Source organism: Aulonocara stuartgranti (genome assembly GCF_965226115.1).
Source record: "Aulonocara stuartgranti genome assembly, chromosome: 15".
Lineage (NCBI taxonomy): Eukaryota > Metazoa > Chordata > Actinopteri > Cichliformes > Cichlidae > Aulonocara > Aulonocara stuartgranti.
The window spans coordinates 31,353,008-31,365,052 of NC_138951.1; the positions used below are offsets into that span (position 1 = coordinate 31,353,008).

The 12,045-nt window shown below is 40.9% G+C and overlaps 1 protein-coding gene across 1 annotated transcript; it reads right to left on the minus strand.

Annotated features, from left to right (window-relative positions):
* Nucleotides 1–1,149: 1,149 nt before the first annotated feature.
* LOC309689613 (histone deacetylase 2) lies at nt 1,150–11,804 on the minus strand. The gene is made up of 14 exons (XM_082506182.1): nt 11,635–11,804; nt 10,003–10,115; nt 9,792–9,909; nt 9,545–9,619; nt 8,306–8,444; nt 8,023–8,164; nt 7,679–7,771; nt 5,964–6,072; nt 5,713–5,853; nt 4,325–4,433; nt 3,321–3,451; nt 2,106–2,261; nt 1,942–1,999; nt 1,150–1,515 (listed from the first exon to the last, which is right to left on the minus strand). The coding sequence occupies exons 1-14, from the start codon at nt 11,687–11,689 to the stop codon at nt 1,485–1,487; spliced, it is 1,470 nt and encodes a 489-aa protein (XP_082362308.1). The 5' UTR covers nt 11,690–11,804; the 3' UTR covers nt 1,150–1,484.
* Between the last annotated feature and the right edge of the window lie 241 nt (nt 11,805–12,045).

Sequence of the window (12,045 nt, forward strand, 5' to 3'; positions counted from 1 at the left end):
TTTGGATGGAAATTGGGTCAAGGTCAAGTCACACATTACTGACCAGCCTGCACCAACCCCTGACTTAAACCCCTTTGAAAATCTTTGAGGTGATCTCAATTGAGTTTTATTTATATAGCGCCAAAACACAACAACAGTTGGCTCAAGATACTTTATACTGGAAGGTAAAGACCTTATAATAATACAAAGAAAACCCCCCAAATTAGATGACCACCTATGACCAAGTGCTTTGGCGACAGTGGGAAGGAAAAACTCCCTTTTAACAGGAAGAAAGCCTAATCTAAAAAGTAGAGATGGTGTCTGCCTCGTGAATCCACAATGGAAGCTGGTTCCACAGAAGAGGGGCCTGATAAGAAGGTTCTGCCTCCCATTCTACTTTTAAATATTAGGAACTACAAGTGAGCCCAGTCTGAGAGCGAAGTGCTCTAATGGGGTGATATGGTACTATAAGATCATTAAGATAAGATGGGGCCTGATTATTTAAGACCTTGCATGTAAAGAGAAGAATTTTAAGTGGGAGCTAATGAAGTGAAGCCAATATAGGAGAAGTATGCTCTCTCTTTCTAGTCCCTGTCAGTACTCTTGCTGCAGCATTTTGGATCAACTTTTCAGGGATTTTTGAACTAAAGAGCAAGGTACATGCCAGAAGACCATCAAATATGGAGAAGCCTGAGAGATTTGTCAAAGAATGGGATTGCTCAGGAGACATGCGCATGACTCGTTGAAAACTACAACAAACAACTGCAGGCTGTTGTCCAGCAAAAAGGATACGCAATTCACTATTCCGGAAAACCACTTCTCAGAACCATGAGCAAAATATTTATAATAGACCGGAAACTGACAAGTGGTCAATACTTCCTTGTCATTCAGCTTGTTATATGAATGAAGAAGCTGAATGAAAATAACCAAGTTCACAAGTTTGGGTCACTAGTTACTCCTAGTTACTGCTGAGGTGGGCTTCCATCACAGCAACACTGTATGAAAGCTATGCATTACATATGCATGCCAGTAATAATCCTTCATTCCACCTGTGTCTGGGAAATAAATTGCATGTACTGTGATGCCTTTTCCCAGGTTAGAAAGCCCTCTTGTGGCTGAACATGTTCAGAACATGAATCTATGATGAGCTGAAACAACAATCTCAAAGACAACAGTATAAAAATTTTTTTATTAACAAGCACAAAATATCAAAATTCAGCTGTAAAATCATTACAGGTTCACGTAAGGGTTTAAACTCTTGTTTAACGACAAAAGAGCTGATTCAGAAGATTAAGCACATTGGATTCACATCGTTTAATAAGCACCAAATCTGGAAAATTCAAGGGCTGAATTCAGGATAACCACTGACACACAACACAAAGAGACAATTTACAAGTAGAAAACAAAGAGTCATAATAAATATAATGCTTCTTAATGGTGTTTTGGGGAAGTGCACAATCCTTGAGGCTCGACAGCACCAGTTAAGATCTTTGGATAAGAACACTTTAGGTACTGCTGGTCTGCTCAGTTTTCACACTGCAGAGGAAGAAAAATCGATTAGTTCAAACAACAGAAATGTTGCTATAGTGATGAGTTAAGTACTGGCTACATATAACATTAGAACAACAGGCTACTAACGTGTGCACATACTGTGGTAGCCCAGTGGTTGAACAAGGTACAGCTCCGGATCAGAGCAACAGCTGACTGCACTGGCGCTTTCACTTGAGTTTCTGAAGCATCTTTTGTGTTTTGATGTCACAGTAAAATAACTTCATGAAAAATGACAACAATCCCACAGTCTCTCCACATCTTTGAAGTATTGTGCCCTAATCAGATTTGTGCATATAAAAGCTCTGCTTGTCATGCACAACACAACCTCATACTCAGTTTGAAAAAGCATGCAGTAACTGCATTTAAAAAGGAGCGAGAACACTCAGTGTGTGAATGAATTCAAACATTCACCTCTTTGAGTCAGTCTTCTCAGCACTGCTGTCTTTTGTCTTCTCTTCTTCTTTTATATCTAAGGTGTGAAAAATGGGGAAGAAAGAAACCTTTTAATCACAATCAGCGTTACACATTGTTACACTGTTAATAACAACAATCGAGTAAGCATCAAAGTAACCAACCAGCTTTCTTCTCCTCTCCTTCCTGTTTGTCCTCGTCCACTCTGGGCCTTTTGGCTCCTTTCTTGTGATTGGCTGTGTTCCTCCTGCCTCCCTCCCCTTCATCCTCAGAGTCTGAGAACTCTTCGTCACAGGCTATTCTCTTATCTGTAGCACGGACTGCAATCAAAGACCAAACTCTGGTGAGTTTGAGTGAGTGAGTTGTAACACAGCATAATAATGCATATGCAGTACTGCTGCTCCTTTTTTCCAAACCTGGGGTCCTTTCTCCCATGGGTTGGCAACCTTTCTGATGATGAGTGCCATCTAAAATTTCCCCAGAAGTCACTGTGCCATATCAACCATTGCATTAGGAATAAATTTAATAACGCTCTATATCAACAGTTACACACTATATAGAACTAATTTATAGAACTATTTTTGTTTGCAGATGTTGGCATAGTGCAGTATTATATTTATGTGTATTTCCGTGTTGCTGATGCTGCGCTGAGCTCCTGAAGCATTTGAAGTGTCGGAATGTGGAAATTTCAACATTGCTTGAAAAAACTGCCAGCTAGCAACGTCCTTCTCACCGGTAGGCTAAGTGATTTTTAGGCAATTAAAAGTTGAATCTGGTAGTTGGGGTTGTTAGCTAAGATACCGTCATTAAGAAGCAGCACAACTAATGTGTCTATGCGAGCTAATTTGCGATGTACACCGGTGGCCCGGCCATTTATTTTTAATACACCTTCTCAGATTAATTCACTGCGTGTCGTGCCATCAGTTAACCCTTCGCATGCCAGCTGTGGCACAAGTGCCCAGGGTTGCCGACCCCTGGTCTAAATTACAAACATGTCTGGGTAAACACTGCAGGCATTTTCCAATTTTAGTGTTCCCACTCAATACTGTTCTTCACCCTTTGATTCAAAACATTTTTTGATCATTTCATAAGTTGAGAGCCAGAGTAATGGGACCGTAAGGCTAATGTGGTACAATGCAGAAATGAAGATACTGCAGAACTGCACTGATAACATCCCCCTCTGTCTTATTTTCCACCTTTTTGCCACTTAGTGTCTCAGAAGGCTTTTCTTATTTCTCTGTTTTGTGCCTGTTCCCCCATCTTGTCTTAGAAAATAATTGTAGACGACAGCAGAAAGAGGCTTGCCAAAGAAGCTATAACCAAAAATGCAACGTACGCCATAGAAGCCGATGCTTTGTGAAAACGAATGAAGGTCTTACTGGACAAGCGTTTGTCAGGATCCTCTGTGTCCTCATCCACTGTGTCGTCTGGGACAGCATCCCCTGGGATGGCTTGCATCTGAACCCCTGGAGCATGAGGCAGCATCCGCAGGTTCTCAAACAGCCGCTGCCTGAAAAGTCACATACTGATCATCTGCATTTCAATGTCTTTATTAATCAATTGTTGTACATCACTTTTCTAGCCTAGCAACATTTTGACATTGTAATGTGAAGGTGGTTGTTTCCTTTCCACTGCTGCTTGCTCATAGCAAGTCAACGTTTTCTGCCTGTTATTGTGGGTCTTAAAGAACTTCAAATCGATGTTGTTGTGTTTCAGTGATAAATAGAACAGAATAGAACTGAAAAAGCTGAATTGAGATGAAGGCTGATATAAGTACAGTTAACTAGAGTTGACTGACAGATTAATATATAAGGGGAATAATGACTGTAGAACTGAATGGGTCGGTGATAGATGTTTTGCCAGGCAGAGGCGTCAGAGTGTGGAGAGCGTGTCTGAATGTGTGGAGTACTGGGCAGATTGTTGGCTGTACGGAGAAGCAGGAGAAATGAAATGAGCAGAGAATCCAGAGGGTGGAGAACTAATCTGAGCAAATAAAGAGTCAAATCTGGAGCACAGCCACCGAACTGGATGGCTCTCAGGGTGGGTTTCAGGCCTGAGAAGCAGCGCAGAGGAGGTGAAGGGCTACGGACTGAGGTGGGGCAGCGTGGACAGTGGAGAAGCTGCAGGTCCAGTTGTGGACATTGACTATCTAACTTATACAACAATTCATTTATTAGTTAGCCAACTGTGAGGTCAGCTTTCTAAGTTCAATCTGTTTTCATTCCTTCTGTATTTTAATTAAACTAATACCACACTGTCCAAAATGTATTTTTAACTTGTCAATAACATTCTTTTTCCACAATTATTCCAAATCTCCAGCAGTTCTAGGCTTGGAATTCTGGCAGTTCTAGAAAGAAAACAAATAGTTTCACATTTGACATACTTGATTTTGTCCATATATTCCTGTGAGTTCTGGTTGGTCATGTTGGAGGGGCTGATGTGGAGCTTGAAGTCAGGCCCGAAGTACTCAAAGTAGTCATTGTATGGCAGTTCTACAACAGAAACATCGTTGAGATGAGAAAAAAAAAACTGCTGGAGAAAATCTGTCAAATGAGGAATCACGTTAAAAGAAAAAGGGGTGCTACCACACCTGTTAAGATTTATTGAAACTTTATAACCTACACTGATCATGAGTGAGGGCAAGATGAAGAGAAATGTGTAGGGAGGTAAGTTAATGTGTTGAAATCCCGTTAAGAGAACTGCTGTCCCATTCCACGCTCTAATTACATCCCCCCTCTTTATGTGGAAATCTGACAGTCTGCTGACTCAGCTCCTTGTGAGCAAAGGCAGGAAGCAGGTTGGCCCTTCCCTAAGGTGAAGTTAACTAAAAACTCCATCACCTCCAACAAGCCTCACACTGCAGGCTACAGACACACACATTAAACTTTAAATGACCAGCATCACTGTTTGACATGCTCCACTTATTTGATCTATACCTGCAAAATTTAAAAAGAATATACATATGGTCCTGCAGTGATATTTATTTTGTTTTTTAGGCTTTGTTGAGTCAAGCTTGTCTATGGCAAGCATAGTACACTCCTCTGGCACCAATTCTTAAGAAGCTAGTAACTGCTAATGTAGTCTGGGGTCTCTAACTTCACACAGAGATCAAGAGAAGGCTATAGAGGTCTTTATACACCCAGATTATTTCAGCCTCAGCAGGCTCTACTTTAAGTAATAATTAGATAATATATCAGTTAAGTGGTGTGCACAACTACTCAACAAGGCTATAAAGCACTGCTGCCCTAAATAAATAGCACCCAAATTTAAGTTAACCATATGGACTGTATGTGTGTGTTAACCATCTTGGATCTGTCCAACCATCAGTTCAATTTTCAATTCAATTCCGCCTGAGAAACATGGAGTCAGACTTCGAGGTGCTCGTTCTCATCTCAACTAACTTCAAACTCAGTTGCAAACCACCCAAGTGCAAGCTGGAGGTCATAGCTTGATGAAATGAACAAAACCACATCGTCTGCAAAAAGCAGAGAGGTTATTCTGAGACCACCTCTAACTCTGGGCTGCACCTAGAAATTGTGTTCATTGAAGCTATGAAAAGAGTCAGTGACAAAGAACAACCCTGGTCACCTCAATGATGTGGCGAGTTAAACGAATCGCTCTTTTTATTAATGTAGGACACCTATTAAGTGCCGGTTCGGTAAACCAGATTGCCACTTAGCTTTTTTCTTCTTTCTTGTATAACAAAGAAAGCAAAGAAATCCAAGACAATTTTAACTACAGTCATTCACTGACATGGAAAAAGTGACTAACCGTCAGGGATGTCAGTGTCCAGAGCCACAGCTGTCTCATAGGTCCAGCATCGGGCCACATTTCGAATGGTGTATCCTCCTCCACCCAGCATGAGCAGTGGCAGGTTGAAGGACTTGATGTATTCCACACATTTGGCGTGCCCTTTTAGGATTAAAAAACCCAGGAAAAACACACAAAATGCAAGACATTCAGTATGGTTTGTGACATCACTTTATTACACCATTCAGCATTACTGTACTGTGTATGTTTACCTCGGATGGTGAGGTTAAAGCAGCCGAGGCGGTCTCCTGAGAGAGAGTCTGCACCACACTGAAGAACCACAGCACTGGGCTGGTACATCTCCATCACCTTAGCCATCACCTACACAATCAAAGTAGAAAAATCTGTGACTCCTTGTCAACACCTTTATATTTATCTCTAATTCTTTAGACGTAAGGAAGCACTATAATTTCTGTTAAACATAATGACGACACAAGCCCGTGTGCGTCTAAGAGCAAGAGCCATGCAACACAAATTTTGTATCTAAGAAGGGGGCTGCTTCAACATCTTCCGATAAAGCACAGAATTTTGCAACAACATGCTTGTGAAAACACTGCCTAAGCTAATTTTATGCTAATATTTGACTTACGCTGTGTCACAGGATAAAAACATGTCACTACTATTGCACTGTAATGCTTCTGCTGGCACGCTGTTTCAATAGATTCACACTAGATACACAAATTGTGCATCTGAAAAGAAGAATAGAAAATACTTACACCTATAAATGTTACCGAGTGCCAGCTGCAAGCATCAATAAAAAAAAAACAAGAGTAGCTGTCTGTCTCCTATGTGACTACAGTACTTTAGATTTGAATTGCCTGCTGTAGCTACAATTAAAATCAGAACAGTGAGCTAAAAGACAACATGGTAATTCTCTATTGGTTTGCCTTTGAAAATACAATATTTTATCTGTTGTTTTTTTCCCCCCAGCAATATATTTATTTATTAATTATATTAGAGATGTTCCTGGTGATCAATTTCCTAGTCGACTAGTCGTGGGAAAAAAAACTTAGACTGCCCGACTAGTCTAAAACTAGGAAACAAAACTAAGACAATCTAAAGTTGGGTCGTGGGGGAAGCAGCAGGGAAGCCCAGACCTCCCTCTCACCACCTCCACCAGCGTATCCAGGAAACGTTTAGCCATTCCCAGACGTAATATCTCAAGCATGTCCCAGATAAACGCCCAGTTGGAACACCTTACCCTGGAGGCGACAGCCTTAGCCATCTCCTTTCAATATGGAGGAGCGTTGACTCTACTCTGAAGTTGTCCCAAATGATCTAACTCATCACCCTATTGCATCCTGTCAGAGAAAGCTAATTTCCTCCAGTTGTATCCGCGATCTCATTCTAATAACGTTAGCCTAGATCAGGGGTAGGCAACTCCAGGCCTCAAAGGCCGGTGTACTGCAGGTTTTGGTTGTGTCCTTGATCCAACACAGCTGATTTAAATGGCTAAAATACCTCCTCAAAATGTCTTGAAGTTCTCTAGAGGCCTGGTAGTGTGATTCAGGTGTGATCCAGGGTGATATCTAAAACCTGTAGGACACCGGCACTTGAGGCCTGGACCTTGCCTAACACTGGTCTAGATTGATAGATTCATGGCGTTTCCCAACAACAATCTGCTGTTGGGAAACGCAACAGCAGATTGCCCAATGCTGCCACCTGGTGGCAGATGGCAGCATTGGGCATCAATTAAAATTTTAACAAGTATAACAATTAGACTAGCAAGTCTGGTACTGACTAGTGACGACAGCGACGAGTAGTCAGCTGGGCAACTAGTTGCGGACATCCCTAAATTATATATATATTACTATTTAATCATTTCCTTCTGGATCAGTTCATTTGGGAAGAGCTAAAAAACGAAGTGCTGTGACTTTTAAAGGGTCAGTTATATTTGCAGTGCAAAACAAGCATTTGTGGAACTCACAGGCTTGAAGATTTGCTCATATGACTCGTCATCTATGCCATCCCGCAGTGGGAAGTTGACAGCGTAATATTTGCCTTTTCCAGCTCCAATATCCTAAAGGTAAAAAAGACAAAAAAGTGCATACTGAATAATCTCCAAGTATAGACTCCTCAGCAGTGTGCAAATGCATGTGTTAGCTGCACCAAATTAACAAAGCCCTTATATCTTTCCATGAACAAAAACAAAAAATAAATACTCACACAAATGCAAAACTATCCTATGATATCATCATACAGATTTTGCTGTTTTCAATTAAGAAATTATGACTTCTTAGTAACCAGCTGAAGGAAGAGTGTAAGGCTCACCCGAAGGTCACCAGTTCCAGGGAAGTACTCCCCATATTTATGGAAGGACACAGTCATAACTCTGTCTGTTGTGTAGAAGGCCTCCTCCACTCCATCTCCATGGTGGATGTCTATGTCGATGTACAGCACCCTCTGGTGGTACCTGGTAAAAAGGGCCACAGACAGAGCTCGGATGAGTACAAACACTGCATAGAAACAATGCTGTGAGAAATGGGTCTTTCACCTGCTTTCATTTAATGAATTTTTATATGTAGATGGGAAACAAAGCGGGAAATATTCTCACTTGAGCAGCTCCAGGATGGCCAGCACAATGTCATTGACGTAACAGAACCCTGAGGCCTCCGATTTCTTTGCATGGTGGAGTCCTCCTGCCCAATTCACTGCAATGTCTGTCTGCTGTCGGTTCAGCTTCACTGAGCCAGCTGTACACAACAGGAAACATGTTTGATTATGCAGTTTGTAAAGAAACTGATATATATCTGATGAGTTAATCAATAAGTCACTTAGTCTAACTTTGTTGTCATAACCGGAAAAATGTTTAATCAAGGCTGGCACTGAAACAGCTGGACAACTGAAAGCCAAGAACTTGTTCCTGTAACTGTGCTCTCCGGGAACAGGTGACAATAAAAAGAATTTGCTGCCTCAGTCTAATGACCACTGCACTGACTTTGTTTCTCAAGGATTTGACTGACAGTAATGAGGTCCTACATGAGCAATTACAGCTTTCTGTCTGTTCTTTTATAGAGGACTATTTATAAAGATGGTTGGTGCTAACTATACAGATCATGTTTCATTCTACTCTGGTTGATGACTTGTCAACAAACACAGTGCTTGTAACTTGTACCACAAAGCAGGATTTGGGGTTTAGTGAGAGAACTTCAGGAGTCCCACCAAATCCTCAGGATTACAAAGGTGGTTCACAAAGGTACACAAGATAAGGATTCATTTTTGTAGGGAATTCAATCCTGACCTCTTATTCCAAAGACAGTCATGTCTTTAGGAATATTATCCTTCCAAAGACAATGTAGAAATGACTGAGAACCACAAGACTTTTTAGATACAAATAATTGTGTTATTCTGTTAAATTGGCAGTGTCTATTAATGTTACAGATAGGTCTAATGTTGCTGAAACAGGAGCTCAATGACTTCCTGATGTTCCACACAAAATATTGTGAGTGTTGTGAATGTCATCACGTGGTGCATGTTCCTGCTTGTCTGCTGTGGTTCTATGGGAAGTAGTGTGTCAACTAGCAGATGCAAAGACAGTACTGTGGGTACTGATACTGCTATAAATGAGTAACTAATCCAATCGTCAGTTTTAGTGTCAGTTAGGATCTGAGTATCTATTTTTTGACAACCCTACTACAGACTATTTATCACCTCCAGAGTTGCAACAGAATGAATAAAACTGTGTCACAGTATATCTTTAACATAAATATTCAGATTGCTTGACTCAACTGACTTATCAAGACCTTTTATATGACCGCTTAGCAACATCTGATTCATCATTAGCACGACTTACCAGCCGAACCACCAGCAGACAGTTGGCAGAACTCAAACAAGCCATCGAATACTGGACAGTCCTCCCCAACATTGACTGCAGAGTAAATAAATACATAAATAAATAGGAAACCAAAAAATAGGAAGGTGTTCAAAATTTTGTTTGAGCAGTATGAATGGAAACAGAAGGGCAGAGGAGCTCCTTGTATTTCGTACTTGGAATAGTACACAAAATTCTGTAATGTCCCAAAGAGGACACAATGACTTACACCTCTGCATCTGTTTGCTGAACTCTGACATGTTGTCTGGTCGTATGGATCGGAGGAACTTGATGTAGTCATCACTGTGATATTTTGTCATCTCGTCTGCAGTGGCTTTGTGTGGCCTCTGAAACACAAGACATTCCAAGCTGGTTGGAAACTACAACAAGGAAGGCCAGAACCTATGGTATGCTTAGTGTCACATGCTTGGAAAACATACATAGACCTCCATCTTCCTGTACAGTCCATAGTTCAGAAGTAAGTTGTGGGTCATCCGGATACGATGTGGTTTCATGGGGTGCCCCTGTCCATAGTAATAATTTCCTATGTCACCTGCAAAGACAAAAGGAACAAGATAAACACATTTCCATCCGATAATAATTATTAATTTAAGCTGCGAATGAAAATAAAAATGGATGCTTTTCAGGTTCTGTCTGAGCAACAAAAGAGATTTTACACTTATTTACACATTCTATAAAAACAGCACATTTTGTACTTTTCATCAAAATTGACAACCTGCCAATTGTGTACTGTGTTTCTCCCCCCTTCTTAATTCTTGGCTGTTCCTGCTCTAATCCTGACCACAAACAAAAAGACCAAATTAAACCCCCATATGTTAAGGTATTAACTGTTTTACATCTTTGAGGTATTCTGTGGCTGCTAAGTTAGCAACTAGCATGACACAAACATAATGCTAGAACAGCAAATAACAGAAAAGCAAAGGGAAAACCGAGTTTTTCTTAACACAACAACAGCGGGGAACAACAGCAACATCATTCACGGTGTAATACCATACGTATAATTCAAGCATTTTTAATGTAACTGAAAAACTATGGATGCTTACCACCAAGAAGTAGATCACAAGATTGTGCAGGTCAAACAGTGATGTTTACTTCAATTTTACCTGCACATGCAGTTATCCTACAATAGCTCACTACACCTCCTTCAGACTATGAATGTACTGCTGATCTCAGTTGCCAATATTATTAAAAGGTATAAAGTTCATGGGGCTGTAGCCACCTTCCCAGGACATGGGCGCAAGAACAAATGCAACTTCAGGTTGAACAGAGAAATAGCACGCAAAGTAGAAAAGAGAAAAAAAAATACTGGGTTGTTGTGTTTAGTGAGAAATAAAAAGCAACGTAAAAACAACAATAACACAGCATTTGACTGTTAAATATTCAGATGAAAACTGAATGCACGGTTCTAGTTCTAGTACATGTAAACTGAATGCAGGGCTATATGTGAACAAAGTTAGTTTTTACTGCAAGTCTCTTCAAAATTCTGACAAGATACTGTAACTATGTTCCTTGTACATGAGGAATACAAATAAGGGGTTTCTCTTATGAGAGAGAGTGATGTTAGACAACACGGTGATACGCTCCAATAAGGCCTGAGCACTTAATTGTGTAACAGTGGCACATTTTGCTTCATTATTTTTACGAATGTAACTCTGACGACGACTCATCAGTTCCTAATCATTTTTGATTTAACAGAGGTAACGCGGTGCACAAAGCCCGATCTACGTCTGCAACTATAAGTTATACAATCGTGACAATGAGTGCTTGTGTCGCAAATTCTCAACATTAATTTAACCGAAGCCCTCCTCTTTTCTCTGACTCGGTTGAAGTAAGGTGATTTTTTTTTTACTTTTACTCATAATAGTAAACACACGAATACTCTCTTTGCACCGCGGAGACCTTTCAAACGATGGTCATTAGCGCCTACTCGTTAGCTTGCTAGTGTTAAACAGTATACATTCACCAGCAGCTACACTGACTAGCTGGCTAGCGTTAGCCTGCCAGATGGCTCAGTTTGGGCTGCCCATTCACACGCTCAGGATGTCCCATACCGTCGTAGTAGTAGCAGACCTTCTTCTTGGTCCCGCCTGCGGTCGTGTAAGCCATTTTAAAAGTGCCTCTAGAAATAAAAAGTTGGTTTGAATTTGCTTCAGCAGACAGAAGATGGGATAGACGGCATCAACACATAATTACACACGGCGGAAAGTCGCTGAATGGGAGGCGCAACTTCGGCGGGGAGGGGCGGGTTAGACAACTTCGGTAGGCCACTTACCCCACCGCGAGGAGTCCCATTCAACCCAGAGGATGGGAAAAGTGGACTCATAAGGATGTGTGAAACATGGTAAAAACGCGCTTCATAAAATTCAGTTCCACTGCTTTATCCGTTACATTCTTTCATTTCTTACTACCATGCAATAGAATTAGATACATTTATGGCTGTAACAAATATGGATTTGTTAACT

Excerpts from the sequence above, each read along its gene's own strand:
- LOC309689613 (XM_082506182.1), bottom strand. The coding sequence starts at position 11,689 with ATGGCTTACACGACCGCAGGCGGGACCAAGAAGAAGGTCTGCTACTAC. Across the intron at positions 5,854-5,963 it reads CTTTAACCTCACCATCCGAG|GGCACGCCAAATGTGTGGAA; the intron begins GTAAACATACAC and ends TAATCCTAAAAG. Across the intron at positions 2,000-2,105 it reads AGGAGAGGAGAAGAAAGCTG|ATATAAAAGAAGAAGAGAAG; the intron begins GTTGGTTACTTT and ends TTCACACCTTAG.